At 51.5% G+C, this 20,772-nt stretch overlaps 1 protein-coding gene across 1 annotated transcript in view; it reads left to right on the top strand.

The window, feature by feature from the left end:
• Positions 1 to 20,102, top strand: part of LOC105705166 (E1A-binding protein p400) — a 135,205-nt gene extending 115,103 nt beyond the window's left edge. Inside the window, exons 46-53 of the mRNA XM_064379537.1 lie at positions 1,207 to 1,420; positions 1,559 to 1,731; positions 3,583 to 3,801; positions 6,064 to 6,259; positions 6,643 to 6,767; positions 9,073 to 9,219; positions 15,907 to 15,984; positions 16,781 to 20,102. Coding sequence (XP_064235607.1) covers positions 1,207 to 1,420; positions 1,559 to 1,731; positions 3,583 to 3,801; positions 6,064 to 6,259; positions 6,643 to 6,767; positions 9,073 to 9,219; positions 15,907 to 15,984; positions 16,781 to 17,053 — 1,425 coding nt within the window. The 3' untranslated portion in view covers positions 17,054 to 20,102. The remainder of the gene's footprint in view (positions 1 to 1,206; positions 1,421 to 1,558; positions 1,732 to 3,582; positions 3,802 to 6,063; positions 6,260 to 6,642; positions 6,768 to 9,072; positions 9,220 to 15,906; positions 15,985 to 16,780) is intronic.
• Positions 20,103 to 20,772: the final 670 nt, after the last annotated feature.

Raw genomic sequence — 20,772 nt, 5'->3', positions numbered from 1 at the left:
AACGGGTGTCATCCGGCCAGTGAAAGAAAGTCGCCGCCAGCCAGGGGCTCTGCATCTCTTGGAAATATCTTAAAGAACAGCAGCAAAATAAAGACATTTTCACCTTTTGACTTTCACTGAATGATAGGCTTTAAGCAGAAGGAAGGTGTCCCCAGCTGGAAGTGGTGACGAGGTAGACTCGTGGATGGACGCAGGAGCTCAATGGGTTAGAAAGAGGAAATGAATACCCAGGATAACAGCATGCGAGCTGGGCAGGCGCAGAGGGGCTGACCTGTGCACACATCTCGTTACTGTCCAGCAGGAGCAGGGACTGTTTAGGCTTGGGCAGGTATCTGTGGTCATTCCAGAGGAACCACCGGAAGAGCCAGAGCAGAGTGAGTTGCTCCCAACCGTGGCAGGGGACGTTGGTGAGGAGAGAGTCATCCGAGAGGAGGCAAGAAAAGAGATGAAAAGAAACATACAGTAGCTGGGGCGAATGGAAAACATGGAGTATTGAGCTTGATTCCATCCATGTGTGAGCAGTGAGACATGAAAGGATCAAGGCAGACTAAAGCACACTGCACGTCGGAACCAAGGGAGTGGGCAGAGGCGGCACTGCTGCGTTTGTCTTCCAGCTTATGGCGGGACGAGGAAGGGCGGTGGGGCAAGGCGGGATAGGGTGAGTGGGCCACTCCGGCTGCCACTTCTGCCTGAGGGCCAGAGGGGACTGCAGGAGACAGCGCAAATGCTCTGAGTTCTAGGCAGGATGAAGGTAAGATGCCACAGACCCCAAGCACGTGGCGAGAGACTCAGGGCTGTAGTTTCGGCACAGATGGGGACAGCGGTAGAGAGCTAGGGCTGTGGGCTGGTGTTTATGGGTAGCATGGGTGCCTCAAGGACAGTCGTTATGTTCCTGGGGTCTGAGAGGTCTTTGTACAGAGAGGGAGGGGCAAGACAGCCTTTTCACAGGTGCACGGGCGTGTCGTCATCTGAAACGTGTTTCTGTGGGTGATGCGATCCGCTGTCAGAAAACGTTGCTCTGTAACTCCAGGCACTTGCTTTTGAATTTGCACATGAAATCAGTAGTCATCAAAAGACTGAGCTGTAGCGTGTGTTTCACTTGCTTCGCCTCTGGAGTTGGGTGCTCTTGTCTTCCTTGCTCTGAGTGTGAACAGCCCTGAGTGCCACGTGAAATGTTTGATGAGGTCCTCTGTTTGCCTTTTCTAGACACCGGCAGGCTCTGCTCCCGCCCAGGTGGTGCACACCCAGCCCCCGCCACGGGCAGTCGGCTCCCCAGCCACGGCGACCCCTGACCTGGTGTCCATGGCAACGACTCAGGGTGTTCGAGCGGTCACTTCTGTGACAGCCTCGGCTGTGGTCACTACCAACCTGACCCCAGTGCAGACCCAGGCGCGATCTTTGGTGCCTCAGGTGTCCCAAGGTAAAGGCAGGCTGGGAGCTCCCTCTGGCACATTTCCGCTCTGGAGCGTGTGAGGGCTGAGCCGCTGCTTGCTGAGAATGAGGATCTGAAGGTGGGCGAGTATCCCTGTCGAGACCTAACAAGCAAACCTCTTCATAGCTGCAGGTGTTCAGCTCCCTGGAAAAACCATCACACCTGCACATTTCCAGCTTCTCAGGCAGCAGCAGCAGCAGCAGACGCAGCAGACGACGACCTCTCAGGTGCAAGTTCCACAGATCCAGGGCCAGGCCCAGTCCCCGGCACAGATCAAGGCTGTGGGCAAGCTGACGCCGGTGAGCATTTCCCAGAGGACTGCTGACGTGGGTGCCTGTGGTCAGCCTCGCGCCTGTGAGATGGTGCCCGGTTGCATGGTGCAGTCCAGAGTGTATTTTGCAGAAGTCCAGCACTACCTTTTTGTAGGACGTGTGCTTCGTTTTATTGACCTAAGACTTCCCATGTCATAACGCTTTGGTCATGCCTTAGAGGAGCATCTTACAGCACATTCAGAGCACTTTGGAGGCGTTAATGCCCGTGGCACGCAAATGCGTTTTCCTGCATGGGTGTCTGGTGCCTGGTGTTCAACATCGGTCTCTAGGGAGGACTAGGGGGCCCACTTGGTTTGGTTCTCGACCAGAGAAAGCGCTGGTGAGAAGGTATTGCTCAACAGTTTTGGGAGAGCAGGCGAGGGACGCTGGGTCTGTGTCGGTGTGGTTCACGTGCAGGATTGTTCCTCAAAGGTGGTCACTGGAGTACTGATGAACCTGATTTTTGCCAACCTTTGTACCAGCTTTGCTGTTCTTTATGTAAATATATTCATTTTAAAAGGAAATGCTGGGCCAGGTGCAGTGGCTCACACCTATAATCCCAGCACTTTGGGAGGCCGAGGCAGGCAAATCACTTAAGGTCAGGAGTTCAAGACTAGCCTGGCCAACATGGGAATCCCTGTCTCTACTAAAAATAGAAAAATTAGCCAGGCGTGGTGGCAGGTGCCTGTAATCCCAGCTGAGGCCTGAGAATCGCTTGAACCTGGAAGGCAGAGGTTGCAGTGAACCGAGATCATGCCACTGCATTCCAGCTTGGGCAACAGAATGAGACTCTGTCTCAAAGAGGGGAAAAAAAAAAAAGGAAATGTTATATCCCTACCATAAATGGAAGACCATTAATACTTGTCATAAAAAGTAACCAGAAAAACATACGGAATAAAGACAAGACTATTTTGAAGTCTCAGCTCACTGTGGGCCTGCCGGAGTGCCTGAGCCTAGGCCTCTCCGTGGTCTGGAAGGGAGGAGGTGGACTGCTGGAGACGCAGACTGAGCTGAGGGCCCGTCCGGGGGCCGTTGGGAGGGCTGCCAGTGGAATTTAGACATTGAGCTCATCCTGTTCCTGTCACACCAGCCATCTCTCGAGGGCTCTGTGGCCATATGTGGCTGTGGCTGCCGCCTTGGGCAGTCCCCATCTAGCCCACTTGTGTCCTGCAGGAAGTGCCACTGGACAGTGCTAAATTAGAACCCTGTGCCCAAGAATTCCTGGGCCCAGCAGAGGCACCTATCAAGGAGCCAGAACTGGGCTTTGACCCCCTGGCTCACAGCCACACAGGTGCCTTGTCACCTGCCCTGGTTCAGCCACTGAGACACAAGGGCCTTCACCGTCATTCCCACCCCCTTGCTGCCGGGAGCCCTGCATGCCAGCTGTTTGCCTGGCTCCTTCGTTCCTCACTCTGCTGTCTCCCAAATCCATTTCAAAGCTAGTTTCACGTCTGGCATTTCAAAAGAGGCTTGATAGTCATGATCAACTCAGTATAAGTTTTCTAAAAAGATTTTTTGAACTTATGTTATAAACTAGTAAGTTTGGTTGGTGCTACAGATTTAAATTGATTTGTTTGTGAGAGATAATATAAATTTTGCTGTGAACTCATCAGTCAAATCCCTGTTTGTAGCTTTCACTGATGAAATGCTCATTTTTAATAAATGAACACCTAAAAAATACGGGGCAGATCCTGCAAGGTGGTCTGGATGCTGCACAGTAGCAAGTGTCTGCTTTGGTATTTAATGGGCAGTAGAGGGGTGGCTTAGAATCAAGATGTGTACCTAGAAAGAATGGGGCATAGTCAGTGTTGAAGAGGAGATACTTTGCTTGTATTTTAGGAACACCTCATCAAAATGCAGAAGCAGAAGCTGCAGATGCCCCCGCAGCCACCACCGCCACAGGCCCAGTCTGCGCCCCCGCAGCCAGCAGCCCAGGTGCAGGTGCAGGCCTCGCAGCCCCCACAGCAGCAGAGCCCCCAGCTCACGACAGTCACGGCCCCAAGGCCTGGAGCCCTGCTGACGGGCACCACCGTGGCCAACCTCCAGGTGGCCCGGCTCGTAAGTGTCAGTTTCTGTTTGTTTTCCAAAAGCAGCCTCTTTCCGTTTTCACAGAGCTGTTGCCCTTGCTCGGGTGCGTGTCATGTGTTACAGGAGTGAGTGTGAGATGGGATCTTTTCCCCGAGAACTTAGTGCCCCTTGGACAGAGGATAGGCCCCACTGCCTGTGGAGCATGAACACAGCAGCAGCTCCCAGAGCCCATCCAGGCATCAGCAAGCTTCTCAGGGCCTGGACTGTGGGTGGGGGAGGAGAGTGAGGGGAGTGAGGTGCAGCCGGCGTGGTGTCCTGTGCTGCTGAGGGAGTGGGCAGGGACCAAGGCCCGTGCGGCTGGAGCAGAAGGCGCCATGCATGTGAGCCATAGGCATGACAGGTGGCCATCTCCAAAGCCTCTCTCAGGTGACTGCTGTAGGCAGGGAGAGCATTTGGAGATTTCAGAAGGGACTAGCATCAGATGCAAGTGTTGTCTGGGAAGATAGGCACTCAGCAGTCGCCAGCGTCCCGGGGCAGGCGGCATCACTGCAGGGTGACCGGAGCTCAGGTAGAGGTGCTGGTGACAGCTGTCCTGACGGAGCCTCCCCCTGAGTCAGACTTTTCCCTTTGTTCTCTTGTGTCTTTCAAGAGACACAGTGCCCAGCGCTCATGGACTGGCCCAGCGCTCACGGGCTGTCCTGAAGCAGGGATAAGGCTCTTACTATTAGCTCCATTTTGCGGTTAAGAAACTGAGGCACATAGGCTAAGTTCCCACCCAAATTCCGCAACCAGTCAGCTGCACTCGAGCTAGGATTTGGGGACCCAGGTGCCCAGGCTCAGCCATGTGAGTACTGGACCCCCACTTGGGGTCTTCCCAGGGAGGGGCTAGCCCTCCGCAGCAGGGTGAGTAGAAGTGATGAAAAACTACAGAAGGGTGCTTGGTTTAGCCACGTTCACAGAAATGCAGACTCAGTGAAAAGAGTGCTAACACCTAGTGGTGGCCAGGGCACGAGGGACTTGATGGACAGGAGTCAGTGGCCTCTTTGTGGGAGAGGATTTTGGTAATGAAGCTATAAAAATGTACAAGCTTATTTAACTAAACTCTCCTCTTATGTCCTAGAGAAATAACAGAACATTTACAAAGTGATGAATAAACAAGTTAGTTTGTTTCATGAACGTTAGAGGAAATTAATGTCCATTACTAAGAATTTCATTAAGTAAATTATATAGCATCCAAACAATGGAATATTACGCAACTTTGAAAGTGATTTTTGTAAAGAAGAGAAACATTTCAAAATACTTATAATTCATGTCATTTTTGCATCCACGGTGAACCACGCAGATATGAACAGTGGCCAAAGGCTAAATACCAGTTTTAACGTTCACATGTGGGTAGTTAGAGGAATGTGGGTAATTTTTACTTTGTATTTTCTTATGTAATCGTAGTCTTTTTTTTTTTTTTTTTGAGACAGTTTCACTCTGTCGCCCAAGCTGGAGTGCAGTGGCACAGTCTTGGCTTACCACAGCCTCATCCTACCAGGCTCAAGTGATTCTTCTGCCTTAGCCTCCCAAGTAGCTGGGATTACAGGCATGCACCACCACGCCCGGCTAATTTTGTATTTTTGGAAGAGACGGGGTTTCTCCGTGTTGGTCAGGCTGGTCTCAAACTCCTGACCTCAAGTGGTCCAACCTTTTCAGCCTCCCAAAGTGCTGGGATTACAGGTGTGAGTCACTGCACCCCGCAGTACTCTTAGGCTCTATACACGTAAAAATAGAACTATTTCCATTTATCATTTTTAAAATGGTAATTTAAGAGAAGATGTGCTTGGTGGCAGTGTCGTCGATAGTAGGAAGGCAGCATCCCTGGTGGGCTTCAGACAGGAGGTCGTGGCCGTAGTTTTGAAGTGAGGATGGGGCTGATGTTCAGTGATCACTGAAGGAACAGGAAGCAAAGGCTTCTGTGGGAACTGTGGCAGGATGCGGTCACTGGTGAGGTGCAGGAGACGGAGGGGAGTGAAGGGGATGTTCTGCGACGTCACCGACATCTGGGCGCAGCAGCACGTGTGATGGGCCTGCAGGTCTCGCGGGAGCTTCAGAAGCACGGGCTGACCTGCGACTCCACGTTTCCCTGTGGCGTGTGCATCACTTGGTTTTCCTTTAATGTCACGGCTACTTTCAACGTTGTTAATCTTTGTAAATTTTCTCATGGCATGACCTTTTGTGGAGAAGTGTTTGGAAAGACATACCATGTCCTGAATTTCTCTGGACTCTCCCGTTATTTCTGCTGTTTAGACCCGGGTTCCCACTTCTCAGCTGCAGGCGCAAGGGCAGATGCAGACCCAGACACCCCAGCCAGCTCAGGTGGCCTTGGCGAAGCCTCCGGTGGTGTCCGTCCCGGCAGCCGTGGTCTCCTCACCGGGAGTCACCACCCTGCCCATGAACGTCGCGGGGATCAGCGTGGCGATTGGGCAGCCACAGAAGGCAGCAGGTGCCAGCCCCAGCACACCCTCCCCTCCTGGGCTCGAGCCCTGTTTCTCAAACCCTTCTGGTGGCAGTGGTTGCCAGCAAGCTGTGTCCTTTCCTCACACCCACCCACTTGAGTGTGCCACCACGTCTTCTGGCACAAATGTGCCTTGACACTTTCCAGCATAAGGCTTGGTCCTCCGTTGAACTGTTAACATTCTAAAATTTCTGTCTTTATTTAAATGTAATCTGTGAACCCTGAAACATTTTAATGTAGTGAAGGGATGGCTTATCTCCATAGAGTTTCATAGTTCATTATTTTCTGTAGAGCTCAGTCAGTTGGAACAGAGCTTGGCATGAGCCTCCAGCTTTTTTCCGTGTGCTAAGCGGCTTGCTTGCTGCCTGCAGGACAGACAGTGGTGGCCCAGCCCGTGCATGTGCAGCAGCTGCTGAAGCTGAAGCAGCAGGCCGTCCAGCAGCAGAAGGCCATCCAGCCCCAGGCCGCCCAGGGCCCAGCAGCCGTCCAGCAGAAGGTACCAGGGCTGGGGAATTCTCACCTCTGGGTCTGCGCCGAGCCAGGGCTGGTTGCCGGAGGAGAGGGTCCTGAGCAGACAAGGCCCCATGTTGCGGCCCAGCCTTCTCAGAGGGTGGCTTCGAGGGCTAGAGGTGCTAGTGTGGTCGTCCCTGTTGGTTTTTCTTTCCTTTTAAAAGTGAATGCAGTGTGTGATGTGCCAAGTGAGGCTGAGGTCTCGGTAGGGGAGTGGAGGGGGTGTGGTTTGTGAGGATGGCTGGGTGCTAGGTAAGAAGCCTGCATGGCATTGGGGTGGACACAGCGGGTGCAGTTGCATGATGGGGGCCAGAGGGCTCAGGGGAGCAGGTGCAGCTCACACCACAGGACCCACGTGCACTCCTAATGGAGGACAGGGACACCACATAGTCTGGATCCCAGACAGAGAATGTGGCCTCTGTGCACATTGGTGGGGGAAAGGGGAGAATACACGCCAGGGCCCGACATGGATGGGAGCGCAGCAGGGCACCGGGCTCCAGGGCATCTGCAGGCTCAGCCAGCTCTCTGAGACGACACCTGTGCCTCTCAGCAGCCAGTGCTGTGTTTAACGACATGAGGGACACGCAGTGGTGAGACAGCTCTGCCTCCAGGGACTTCTGCTCATGGTGGTTCATTGGTGGTACCTAGCCCAAGTCCCAGGCTCCAGATGGCCGGTGTGGGCCCTCAGACCCCACGTTCTGTTGGCTTTGCTCTCTGGCTGGAGCTAGAAGGCGAGCTCTGATGGGAAGTCACGTGGCTGTGCAGGGAGCCGCCGGGCCTTTCCTCCCTGTTCCCTGTGCTATGCTGGTCCCCTGCAGGCAACTGGTGCTTATCCTCAGGACAGAGGATGTTGTTTTGAGGAAACAGGCTCAGAGAAAAGGACTTGCCGAGATCACAGGGCCAGTAAAAGGCGGCTGGCTGACTCCACCGGGCCCAGGGTCCTGTGTGCCACCCCACCTGAACACTGGCTGTGCTATGAGCCACTGCCCCGTCCTGCAGAAGATCAGTGCTCGGGGACCCTGGGAGTGAAGCCCTGCTGGTTGCAAGCAGTGGCGTGCCTTGTGGGGAGCTGGAAGCAGAGCTGTCCTTTGGAACCCAGCGGGAGACGGAGTGAGCACTGAGGGGACACAAGGCCAGGAGGCTTAGGGTGTCTGGGTAATGCCACCAGCTCCTCCGTGGCCGGGTCCTGAAGACCAGCCTGCATCCCCTCTCAGCATGGCTGCTGCAGGGAGGCGTGTGTCCTTCGGGTCGGGATGGTCATCTGAGTTTACCTCTGGGAGAAGGAGGCGGTACCGGGACTCACCTCCCAGGTCTGGTCAGCGGCCCCTGGGCACGTCACGGTGGGCCGTGGGCAGACACGGCCATGCTGATGTGCAGGTGGGCGTGGTCCCTCAGGCTTGGTCTGTGCTTGAGGGAGCAGTGGAGTACTGCAGCTGAAGTGCTGGGCTGTGCGTTCCTATGACTGGACAGAAACGTCCTTAGATGTTAAAAACCCGTACTTGTGATGGCTCACATCTGTAATCCCAGCACTTTGGGAGGCTGAGGTGGGTGGATCACAAGGTCAGAAGATTGAGACCATTCTGGCCAACATGGTGAAACCCCATCTCTACTAAAATACAAAAAAATTAGCTGGGCTTGGTGGCGTGCTCCTGTAGTCCTAGCTACTCGGGAGACTGAGGCAGGGGAATAGCTTGAAGTCGGGAGGTGGAGGTTGCAGTGAGCTGAGATTGCGCCACTGCACTCCCGCCTGGCAACAGAGCAAGACTCTGTCTCCAAAAAAAAAAAAAAAACCCTGCTTATTCACAGCATGGCTGATAAAGCAGATACGTAAACTTCAGATGTGCACGGGAAGTTGATTTAATATGCACAAATTGTGCATACTGGTTTGTTACCCCTTCTGCTAAATATGTTCTCGATGTCTGCCAAGTTCTTAAATCAGATTTGAGACGTTGTGATCGCTTTCAGTCACCTAAGTAGCAGCCCCATGCAGGTGTGCCAAGGGTGTCAGGGCTCCTACCAGCCCAGCTATGCAGGGAGCAGCACCCTGGGTGGGGTAGGGTGCAGGGAATGGCCGGGCCTCCTGGAGGAGAAGCTGGCAGCCAGGCCGCATGGGCAGGGAGGCAGTGGCAGGGATGGGACAGAGGGCAGGGTTTGTGAGTACACACAGGGTTGGTCTGGGAGGTGGGCTGGAAAGGGGCTGGGTTCTGCCGTGGGGCCCAGAGTGGGCAGGAGTCCCAGGAGTCTTGAGCGTGGCCTGGTCTCTGTGGCCCTAATTTCCAGTGTCTCCCTAGATCACTGCTCAGCAGATCACTGCCCCTGGCACGCAGCAGAAGGTGGCCTACGCCGCGCAGCCAGCCCTTAAGACCCAGTTTCTTACCACACCCATCTCCCAGGCCCAGAAACTGGCCGGGGCCCCGCAAGTGCCAACCCAGATCCAGGTGAGTGGGGAACAGGGTGAAGGCCCAGTGAGGGTACCGAGCCTGGCACAGGCAGAGCCATGGAGTGCCCGAGCACCGCTTCCCATTGGGCGGCCATGTTCCCGCCACCGCCACAGGGCTCTGCTGCTGCATGCTGGCCTACTGGCCACTGGCTCCTGGGAAGGCTCCTCTCTGCTGGTGCCTGTTCCGGCTGTCGCCAGCTTTGCCTTCGTGTCCTGGGTGTTGGTCTCCAGCTCTGTGGGTACAGCTGCCTTCCCCAGTTCTAGGCTCCTCTTCTCCCTTTCTGGTGTCTTTTTTAAAAATAGATTTTGGCCGGGCGCAGTGGCTCACGCCTGTAATCCCAGCACTTTGGGAGGCCGAGGCGGGCGGATCACGAAGTCAAGAGATCGAGACCATCTTGACCAACATGGTGAAACCCCATCTCTACTAAAAATACCAAAAGTTAGCCAGGCATAGTGGCGGACACCTGTAATCCCAGCTACTCAAGAGGCTGAGACAGGAGAATTCGCTTGAACCTGGGAGGCAGAGGTTGCGCCTCTGCACTCCAACCTGAGTGACAAGAGCAAAACTCCATCTCGAAAAACAAAAAAACAAAAAACATATTTTATTTTATTTTTTGATATTTCTTGTTGGTCAAGTTCTACCTGGTGTCTTTTGGAGAACGGGAGTTCCTGATTTCATGTGCGCCACGTGCCCTCCTTTCTTCCTCTCTGCCTAGAGCTTTTGTGTCCTGCTTCCTCCCAGAGCTTATGGAGTCATCTCCCTGCATCTTCCTCTAAGAGCGGGGGTTTTACCTTCTCACTGCTCTTGCACCCTCCTGGAGCTGGTTTTTCTGTATAAGATAGAAACAGGAATTCAGTTAGAGCGGGGGTGTTTTACCTTCTCAGCTGGTCTTCTTTCCTCTGGGAATTGGTTTTTGGGTCTGAGATAGAAACGAATTCAATTTGATGTGCGCCATGATACCCTGTTCTCAGTCCTATTTATTAAAAAGCCCATTCTGTCATCCATCGATTGCAGTTCCGCCTCCACTGAGACCCTGTCTCAGAGGTTGTGCTGGTCCCGCTTGGTGTCTGGAGGGTGGGTCCCTTGACCACACCCTTCCTTGGGTGGAGTGGAGGGCGGGTCTTAGCTCTTCCCACCTCCGTGTTAATTTTAGTTAGCTTAGTTCATACACTACAATCAAAACTGCTGAAAGTTTCTATTAGAATTGCATTGGATCTGTAGCTCTGTTTGGGGGAGAGTTGATGTCTTTCCAGTCTTGGCTTCAGATTCACCAGTGTGATACATCTTTTGTTACTTAAGTCTTTTTAATAAAGTTTTCTGATTTTTGTGAATAGTTTTGTTCTTAAGTAATCAGTATTTTTTGATGCTTTTGTAAATAGTATGCTTCGCAGTTTCTATTTTCTATCTCTGGCTGTTGTACATTTTTGTACGCTGGTTTTTGATTCTGGCTGCCTTGCTAGATTCTGGTTGTTGGAATGATTTGCCTTGGGGTTTGGCTTGGTTTCGTTTTGTTGCATTTCCTCTGTATGTAGTTGTATCGCCTGTAAATCGTGACGGTCTACTTCTCCCATCCTAAACCCTTGCTTTCTCCTGCTTTACTGTGCTGGCTGGGACCTGCATCGCAGGAGTGAATGTCAGAGTCCAGGTGTCACTGTGAAGTAGGATGTTTGCTGTGTTTTTGTCAGAGTAAGAAAATTCTCTTCTTTTCTACTTGGCCAGAAGTGTTTGTTCCTCTTTGTAAATGGGGCTGTTTGTCTTGTTTCAAGCCCATCTGTATGGATGCCCTCCCTTAGACATCTCCTTTAGCCTCAAGCTTTTTTTTTTTTTTTTTGAGACTGAGTCTCGCTCTTTCACCAGGCGCCAGGCTGGAGTGCAGTGGCACGATCTTGGCTCACTGCAACCTCTGCCTCCCGGCTTCAAGCAGTTCTCCTGCCTCAGCCTCCCTAGTAGCTGGGATTACAGGCACGTGCCACCACGCCCAGCTAATTTTTGTATTTTAGTAGAGATGGGGTTTCACTATGTTGGCCAGGATGGTCTTGATCTCTTGACCTCGTGATCCGCCTCGGCCTCCCAAAGTGCTGGGATTACAGGCGTGAGCCACCCTGCCCGGCCAGCCTCAAGCTTTAAGTCCTGTCTTGGTGCGAATGATTCATTTCTGCGGCCACTTACCTCCCTGCCTTTGACAGGTCTCCAGAGATGTCTGATCCCTCAGGCGCCTCAGGTGTGTGTGCCTGACCTGCTCCTGCCAGAGGCTACTGGCTCAGGAACGGCAGCTGTCTCTCTAGACCTTTGGCCTTACTTGAGAAACCCCTGCAGTCATCTGCACAGGGCCAGCCTGTTGGCAGGCAGTTCTGTGTGCTTGACTTCCAGAAGATTCCTGGCCCAGCCACTTCCTGTTTCTACTGTCTGTTCCTCCTCTGCACCCCTTCCCTGGTTGTCATCATCTCTGCTGCTTCCTCTTTGCCATCCGTCCCCCAGGAGACTCTGTGGGTGTGGGGGGCGGGAGGTGTGTGTCTCCTGCAGAACCCCGCTGCCCACGGCTCCTGGCCTGTGCACCCTTCTGCTCCTGCACCCCTACCAGCCCCGCTCACAGCCCCCATTCCTGTTCATCTTTTCTGCTCTCTGTTTCTGTAGTATCATCTTCAACAAATACCGTCATTATTTTCAGGTGATTTTGTGTCTCCTCCAGTAAAGCAAGCCCGTGAGTACAGGCGTGCCCGAGGGCTGTTAGTACAGTGGACGGTTGGCCTGTTGGAGTGGGTTTTAGTCCTTGAATCTTGTCACGTTAATCGTCGTGTTCTGGGGCGGCTCGCCGGGTCTGCTGGTATTTGTCGTTTTGTGTAGACGAGCTCAGTTGCTGCTCTCGTGTGTGCCGCCTCACTGCGTCGGGGTGGCTCGGCCTCGTCCGTGTACCCTGCTTGCTTGTCTGGTCTGTTTCTGAGTTGGGCTCCCAGGCTGGCCTCGAGCTCCTGAGCTCAAGCAGTTCTCCCTCCTCAGCCCCCGGAGTAGCTGGGGCTGCAAGTGTGTGCCACGGCACCTGGCTTTGGTCGGGGATTTTACTTCCTTCCTTTTACGTCTTTTATTTTGCTCTTCATTTTCTAACTTGTTACGATGGCGTACCACTTGAGCTTATTTCACAAATTATTTGGTTTTCCTTCAGTCCTAAATATTTTTGAATTTCCATTTTGATTTCCTCTTTAATGCTTGGGTTCTTTTTGGAAGTGTTTCTCTTAATTTCCAGTTACTTTTTATTATTGACTTAAAAAAAATCGTCGTATCAGAGAATGAGGTCTGAATGATTTCAGTCTTTGAAGTTTGCTCTCTAGTCTGAAATACAGTCAGTTTTAAAAAACGACCTATGTCCAAAGCAAGCCACCTTCAGGGCAGGTGCAGTTGTGAGGTGATTTTGCTGTGACTGGGTCAGGTTCATTGTGTGGTTTCGGCCTTCTGTGTCCTCCCATCACTTGTGTCACTGGTTACTGAGAAGGCGCGCTTAGATGTCCCGTTCTGAGTCTGCATTTACCTGTTTCTCCTTACGTTTCCCTCTGGATTTTCATTAGCTACATTGAAGTTTAAACTTTTAAATGTTGTTATTTGAATTGACTCTTACTGTCTTCAGTAGTGTCTCTGGTCTTGAAGCCTGTTCACCTCATGTGAGTAAAGCGCCACCCTCCTGTTAGAACGTTTGTTTCCCTCCTTGTCTTTAGCCGTTCCGTGTGCTCCTCATCACCTGTGAGCGGCTCGCAGGCAGGTCCGGGGCCGCTGCTGGGCGCAGGTCTTGCTGTCTCTGTCTCTTACCTGAAATGCGTGTCTGCTTGTCCGCTTTAAGGGCAGATAGATTTGAATTTTTGGCTTCTCTTCTGTTTGGACTCTGTTTGTCCTGCTTGTTCTGTTTTCTCTTACCTCTCTTCCTTGCCTTCTTTTGGACCTTACCTTCTTTTTTTTGGTCAATTTTTGCCCCTCTGCTAGTGAAAAATTAGATATTTTCTTTCTGTCCTTTGCATGGTTACCCTGAAATCTCCACGTGATGGTTGCCTCCACCCTGTTCTCCAGCAGTGACATTCTCACACAGTAGCTCAGTTTATCCTTCTCAAATGCTGCTGTTAGCGTGTGTTTTAATGCTGTCCCTTTTCATCTTTGACTTTTTATATGGAATGACTTTCTTTCCACTTAACCCATCCTTTGGAATTTCCTTTTGTGCTTGAAAATGCCTGTGTGTCACTCTCGTTCCTGACAGTTTTGCTTAGTACAGAATTTCCGATTGGCGGTGGTTTGGTCTTGTTTTGTTTTTTGTTCTTTTTGTTTGTTTGTTTTTTGAGATGGAGTCTCACTCTGTCACCCAGGCTGGAGTGCAGTGCCACGATCTCAGCTCACTGCAACCTCTGCCGCCCAGGTTCAAGTGATTCTCCTGCTTCAGGCTCCTGAGTAGCTAGAATTACAGGCGCGCACCACCACGCCCGGCTAATTTTTTTATTTTTAGTAGAGACGGGGTTTTCTGTGTTGGCCAGGCTGGTCCCGAACTCCTGACCTCAGGTGATCTGCCTGCCTCAGCCTCCCAAAGAGCTGGGATTACAGGTGTGAGCCCCCGCACCCAGCTAGTGCTGTTTTCTGAGTGCATTCACTGTATCATTTCTTCTCTCTGGCTGCTTCTGTTGTTGAAGAGGAGCCGGCGTCTGTCCAGCCTGTTGGTCTCTCCCCACTCTCTGCCTGCTGTTGGGACGCTGTCCTGTGTCTTGGTGCTTTGCAGTTTCATTCCGACGCTCCAGCTTCTTGAATCCGGGGCAGTTTCTCTCATCTCTTTAGGAAATGAGCAGCCACTGTTTATTCAGATGTTGTCCTGTCCTCTCCCCTCTGCCCTCCGAGTCTCAGCAGCGTTTCTGTTTTCTGCGTCTCTGTTTCCTTGTGCTGTGTTCTGCGTCATATCTTCCACCCCGTCTCTTCATTCACTCATTTTCCCCTTGGTTAGGTCAGATCTGCTCTCAAGCTTGTCTGTCGAATCTTTATGTTGATTGTTTATTTTTTTATTTTCAGAAGTTCCCAAATGCGCCTGGTCTTTGTTTATAGTCTCTTACTTCCAGGCTTCACAAGTGAGCATAGTGTTTTTCTGGAGCTGGTGATTTCCCCGTCTGAAGTGTGCTGCGTCTGAGGGGACTTGCAGCCTGGGGCAGAGGGTGCCGTCAGGAGCACTTCTCAGTGTGCGGCCCAGGCTGTCGCGGCTCTCGGGCATCGTGCATCTGGCCTCTGAGTCTGTGTCTCCTCCTCTCTCATACCTGGCACTGAGGCTCAGGGCAGCTGCTTTTCTTACAGATGCCACTGGAGGAAGGGGGTGCCTTCTTTGCAGTCTTTGGGCACCTCTGTAAGGGACAGGATCTCCCTTCAGGACGGCAGCTGGCAGTAGCACGGGACTCTTTTGCAAGCTCCCCAGCTGGTGTCTGGTCGGCTGTGTCCTGTGTGACCCTGGAGACCACGGGCGCCTATCCACGTGGCCGATGTCCCTGGGAAGAGGTCGTGCAGCTTATCTGCTCGTGGCTCGTGGTGCCCGCCTGTGCTTAGGTTTGGGGACTGGCAGTTCCTGACTCTTTGCAGGTCCTTTGGTACATTTCAGATTTCTTCCTAGTGCTTTATTTAAGACGTCTCAGGATTTTCGTGCTGTGCCAAGTAAGTCCTGGACCACTGGAGTCTTGAGATGGGCCCAGGAGCACCGGCTGCACCTTTGTTTCCCGTCAGTTCTGCTGGGGGCGCTCAGGGGCGCCTCTTATCTTAGTGACTTATTTATCATTTATTTTAAGCGACAGTAAACTAGTAAATGCCTTTTGATTGAGTTTAATTTTAATAAGGACTAACATTTATTTGGATCTTTGTTCATCTATGGCTAATCATCTAATTTCACATTTTTCCCAGAATTATCTTGGGAAATATTATTTTCATCCGTCTTCTATAAGTAACAGGACCCGCCAAGAGACCAGGGCCCATGAGGGCTTTGTGCAGGGAGGGCCCTTGACATCAGCACACTCAGCAGCTGCCCACGCTGGAGCCTCTCCGTGCACTGGGTGCAGGCCCTGATGGTGCTGATGGGACACACAGGCGGCTCAGAGCCGCTCACTGCATCGAGACATCGGAGAGGCGTGCGACAGCAGGCTCACAGAAAGTGAGCACAGGGTGGAAAGTGTTGCTTTATAAACAGTCAGGTCTCAGTCATGACTAAGAAAAATGTAGGAAAATGATAGAATTACCATTCTCAAAACCTTGGGGCATCTCCTGGCTCCCCGCTTCAGCTGGCCACCTGAGCTGCACCGTGCAGCTCATACCTGGAACGCCGTCCCAACCTGTCACATGCACAGCCCTTGGGACTCACAAGACACTCAGAGTACTTACCATCCTCAGTCTGATTCTTTCCTGTAAACTTGCAGTCGTTTTTGTGAAAAGAAAAACTGTGTCTGAAATATGAGACCAAACATAAGCTGAAATTATGGTTGATGGCAACCTGGGGAGGCGGGCAGTCCTCACCGTGAAGTGGAGTGGCTTCTCACTCGGCACTCCAGGTGGGCACACTGCGAGAATCGCTCTTTTGTGTCACCTGGCCGTTGTGTTTTGTATTAACTGAGGAGGACAGCAAGGGAGGAAAAATCTTTCTGTGCACATACTCCTTTGAATTCTATGTTTGTTTTTTTTGTTTTGTCAAAGGTTGCAAAACTTCCTCAAGTTGTTCAACAGCAAACACCTGTGGCCAGCATCCAGCAAGTTGCCTCTGCTTCCCAGCAGGTAGGACGTGTAGACACAGTGTGACCCTCACATTTCCCACGTCAGAGGAAGGGTTGTTTCCATCCCGAGGTCATAACTTGAGAATCACTTTTGGTCTTTGTGATACACACAAAAACATTAACTTCAGGGGAAAAACTGGATGCGCTTAGTGATAACAGTTTCTGGGTGTCGTGTCAGCCACACTGAGGGAGCCTCACCTTGGGCTCACTCCCAGGACCCTTCATTCACAGATCGTCGCAGGTGTGGCCTGTGAGTTGCAGACGCTGCCCTGTGGTCTTAGGGAGGCACAGGCCTCAGGCAGGCAGGCTCCGCTTAGGGTGGCCTGCCCTTGAGCAGAAGCACCGTGGGCACAGCGGCCCTGCCTCCACCTTCAGGTGCTTTTGCAGCCGTCGCTGATGCGCCACGGTGTGACTGCTTAGCACGGTGCTCTCATTGCAGAGCAGCGCTTTACAGTTCCTAAATTTTGTTCAAAGTCACACTAGCATATAGATTCCAGAAACCAAATTGTATTAAAAGGTTTACTACTGCAACAAGAACAAAATCAGTCCTTGACCCACGCTCACCGTTTTCCCCAGAGGCACTGGTTTTAGTCTAAAAGCAACCATATTTTAATTTTCTACTTGTGTTTAGTTAGAAACCCTAGGTCATATTGTTGGATGACTGGTCATTCTTCCATGTCATAAAAGCATAGTCAGTGAAGTTTCTCAAGCCCTTCCCCATCCCAAAGAACGCCCACTGGCCTGGCCCTGGACTGAGTTTCCTGGGTGACGTGTGTCTTCTGACTCTCTCGGCTCAGGCTTCTCCACAGACTGTGGCGCTCACGCAGGCGACAGCGGCAGGGCAGCAGGTGCAGATGATCCCTGCAGTGACCGCAACCGCCCAGGTGGTTCAGCAGAAACTCATTCAGCAGCAAGTGGTGACCACGGCGTCGGCCCCGCTCCAGACCCCAGGCGCTCCGAACGCAGCCCAGGTCTCCGCCAGCTCTGACAGCCCCAGCCAGCAGCCTAAATTACAGATGAGGGTCCCTGCTGTCAGGCTAAAGACGCCCACGAAGCCTCCGTGCCAGTAGTCAGGGCAGCAGGGCCGCGTCTCACCTAAGGCAAAACTACCTTTCTCACAGAAAACGGTTCGTTTATTTGTGAACCTCAGGACAGTGTCATGCAAGGTACTCGGCACTGGGGAAGGTAGAATTGAAACATGGTAGTGTAATCGTTTATGAGAATGCGCCCTGCACTGCAGGACGTGTGGTCCTTACGAAGCGCCCCTTCTCTGTACTGTGTGACTCATGGAGAAAGCGACAGCGCGGTTTCCTCGAAATCATTTCACCTTTCAGTCCCTTCCCCTGCTCCCTCTGTCCCCCAGAGCTATAGTACTGTGTTCTGAAAGCCATTTCGAATTTTTTTGTGAGCGTGTAGTGCTTTGCGCGCCACAGAAGCCGTCTGCAGTGTGTGAAGAGCATACGGTGGGCTCTCTGAAGATAAGACGTGGGCTTCGCAGTGTCTGCCAGAGTGTAGTTCTGTATACCTTACCGAAAAACGCCTCATGGTCTTTATCGAGGAGAAGGCCCGTCTAAAGTAAGTCATCCGAGATTGGTTTTCCATCCAAAGAAAGCCAACATGGTTCCTTCCTTCCCACCTCAAATGTGACTTGACTTTTAAGAGAAATGTCCTGACACCCACCTAAACACACAAGGCGCGTTCCTGGCTCCCGTTCAAGGGAAATGATGAGTCACTGCATTGTTATTCCAAAGAGCGGCCAACAGCGGCCTCCCCAGGCCCTGCCCCGCTGTGGGATCAGCTTTCACTTAACAGAACTTCTGGGACTGATGCCCGGCTCAGTGCACTCGGGACACGTTCCCAGCTTTTGGAGGAAGCTGGTGTTTGACGTAGAGTGCTAAACAGCTCCTGAGAGCCTTTGGGACGCTCTGCCTTGACTGGCCTGTGAGGCCCAGGGGACCACGCCGAGGCAGTGGTAGTAGGGGTGTCACGGCTGAGGGTCCGATGAGGCCGGGGCTCAGTGAGCCAGGATGAATGCCAGACACTCCTTGCTGCCACCGCCAGCCCTTTGATGAAGGCTGGTTCGTGATTCTCGAAGTATTGGCCAAAGCATGGGCCTCGTCAGCTCTTCCTTGTGAACTTGTGACACGAGATTGTCTCTCAGATAAGCGTGTGTGGTTCTGCCAGAGAAGCAGAGAATCACCCGTGCTGTTTGTGGAAGGCATGCCATTGAGGGGGAAAGGAAGCCCAATATTTGTTACTGTTTTTCCTTTTTTACTATGACAAGAAAATAAATGCAATTTTAGTGGAATTGACTGGCTGACAATGTCTCCTTACTTTGAAGTTTCACCAAAGCAAAAAGGCACATATCCAATAATACCCTTTGTGCTATGGCTGGATTTTGGCCTATTTCACATGATTTGGTCTAGGAAATTAGGTTATATTAGTTTTTTTGTATACTAAAAATAAGTTATGGCATAATAAAGATTTTCCATTTTTAAATTGTATTTCCTCTGCCTCCCCCCCCAATTCTCTCTCTTTGCGTGGACATTAAGGAAGGTGTCTGTCCCACAGGTTTCTGTGGACAGTGATTCGGCAAGGTTAAGTGAAGTCACCCGGGGAGCTCGCTTTGCGTTCTTGATGAGAAATGGGGGGAAAGAAAATCAAGTTTTGAAAAAACAGAAGAAATGAATGTTTTAGTTGGTTGAGCATATCAAAGCAGAGGACTGGAATCCGTTTCTAACCAAACCCGTTCACCCTGGCTCAGCGTGTGCCGTGAGAGCCCAGCTTGCAGGAGAGAGGGCTGCCTCGTTAGCCTCGCATCTGGCTCCCAGCGGAGGTTTTTACTCCTCCTCATCCGCAAATGTGCAGAACTGAAGTGTTCAGGAATTCTGCTTTTGTCACTTGTTTTAATTTGTGCGCCCTCTTGGTGTTTCTGTCCTTCCCAAATCTTGGTAGTCTCCTTCTAGATGATGATGACATGCTGAGTGCTCTTATTTTAGAATGTCCTGGACATAACTGTCTAAGGCAAAGCCCTCTGTTAATCTAAAACATGAGAAGAGAATATACCAGCATCTTTCAAAAGCTATTTTGGAGAGCCTAACAGGGATTCTGAATATTTGCAACATGGCATTCCCGTCCTGCTCTTATGTCACTGAGGGTCTCCTGTCTCTGAAACGTGTTTCCTTTGGCTGTTCCCCAGTACAAAGTGTGGACATATTTTTACACGTAGCACTCAATTTAGTAATTTCTAGATGCTACCATTGACTGAGTTCATTTCACTTCGTCATTTAAGTAAAAATTCTCCTTTCAGTGTATTGTTTTCTTGGCCTTCCATTTTACAGGTTAAAGTTTCTAACAAGAATTAAGTGGCTGGACGCAGTGGCTCACACCTGTAATCCTAGCGCTTTGGGAGGCTGAGGCGGGCGGATTGCCTGAGCTCAGGAGTTCGAAACCAGCCTGGGCAACACGGTAAAACCTCATCTCTACAAAAAAATTAGCCGGTCATGGCGGTGTGTGCCTGTAGTCCCAGCTACCTGGGAGGCTGAGGCAGGAGAATCGCTTGAACCCGGGAGGCAGAGGTTGCAGTGAGCCGAGATTGTGCCACTGCACTCCAACCTGGGCGACAGAGCGAGACTCTGTCTCCAAAAAAAAAAAAAAAAGAAAAAGGTTAAGTACGTGTTCAGGAAGCTGTTGCCAAGGCCTTCCCCTTGTGAATCAGGGTTCATTTCAGTGCGGCAAGTAAGTCAGAAACAGAAGGTGGAGTATAAAGGCAGCAGCCCAAAGTGTCAGAAACAGTTGCCCTGTTAATCTTTTAAAGAAAGACGTTTATTCTAATGAAAGCCGGACTGTTTTTAAAGCATCTGGCAGGAAGGAGAAGGTTGGATCCAAGCCCTCGTTCAGATTTGGTGCCTGCTAAGACAGGGTTTCTCTTTTTGCGACCTTTATTATTGTTTTGTTAAGTGTTGTAACCAGATAGCTGTTGTGTTTTAAGATAGAAAGGAACAAGACAAACTGTAAATACTTTGTAAACAGAAGCATTTGTACTTGAATAGTAGGATTTTAAAGGGCATTGACAGCCTACCAAACAAAAGGCAAAATAAAATGACCTTTTTATATATATTTTTCATTTTGTCGTTCATAGAAAATTAGTATTTAAGTTAAAATGAGATGCCAATTGGGGTTTATTTGTGTGACAAAAAAACAAAACCGAGCAAATAATGTTGAAGCCAGAGGTGTTCCCCTCACCCACTCCTCCGCGGCCACAGAAGGACCCGGAAGGAGCAAGCATGCCCGAGGTTTCCCGGGAAATCACATCCACCGAGGTGCCGCCCTGCCCCGTGTGGCCGGCCAGCCTCACAGCACCCGTCACTGTCCTTCCACGCCCCGTCCGTGCACCTGAGAAGGGTGGGGCGACCTCCCGCTCGCATGTGCGCGCCACTGGAAACGCCCCTGAGCTGCCGGCCAGGCGGCTGTTGCTTCTCTTTTTCTTCTGCTTGTGAACTTCTCTTTATTGTTTTTAATCTGATTACAAAAATCAATGCCTACTTTTAATTGGAAATGCATACGTCATGCACAGTAAAGAAGCATCCCAGAAGCCCCCGGCTGCTTTCGGTGTCTTTTCTTCTCCCACCGCAGGAATGGGGGTGCCCGGGGCACATGGCCCTGCAGTTTTGGGCTTCCACCTCGTGTCTTCCGGATTGAAAGCTCCCAGGCTCTGGTTGCTCACTTGGTGTCTGCAGGTGATAGTCCAGATACCAGGGTGGGCGGGAAAGCCAGCTGTGCAGCCCGG

This window comes from Aotus nancymaae, unplaced genomic scaffold, assembly GCF_030222135.1.
Source record: "Aotus nancymaae isolate 86718 unplaced genomic scaffold, 86718_ANA_hifiasm-v0.15.2.pri h1tg000021l, whole genome shotgun sequence".
NCBI lineage: Eukaryota > Metazoa > Chordata > Mammalia > Primates > Aotidae > Aotus > Aotus nancymaae.
The sequence above is the reverse complement of the archived record's forward strand: the minus strand, read 5'-3'. Positions and strand labels throughout refer to the sequence as shown.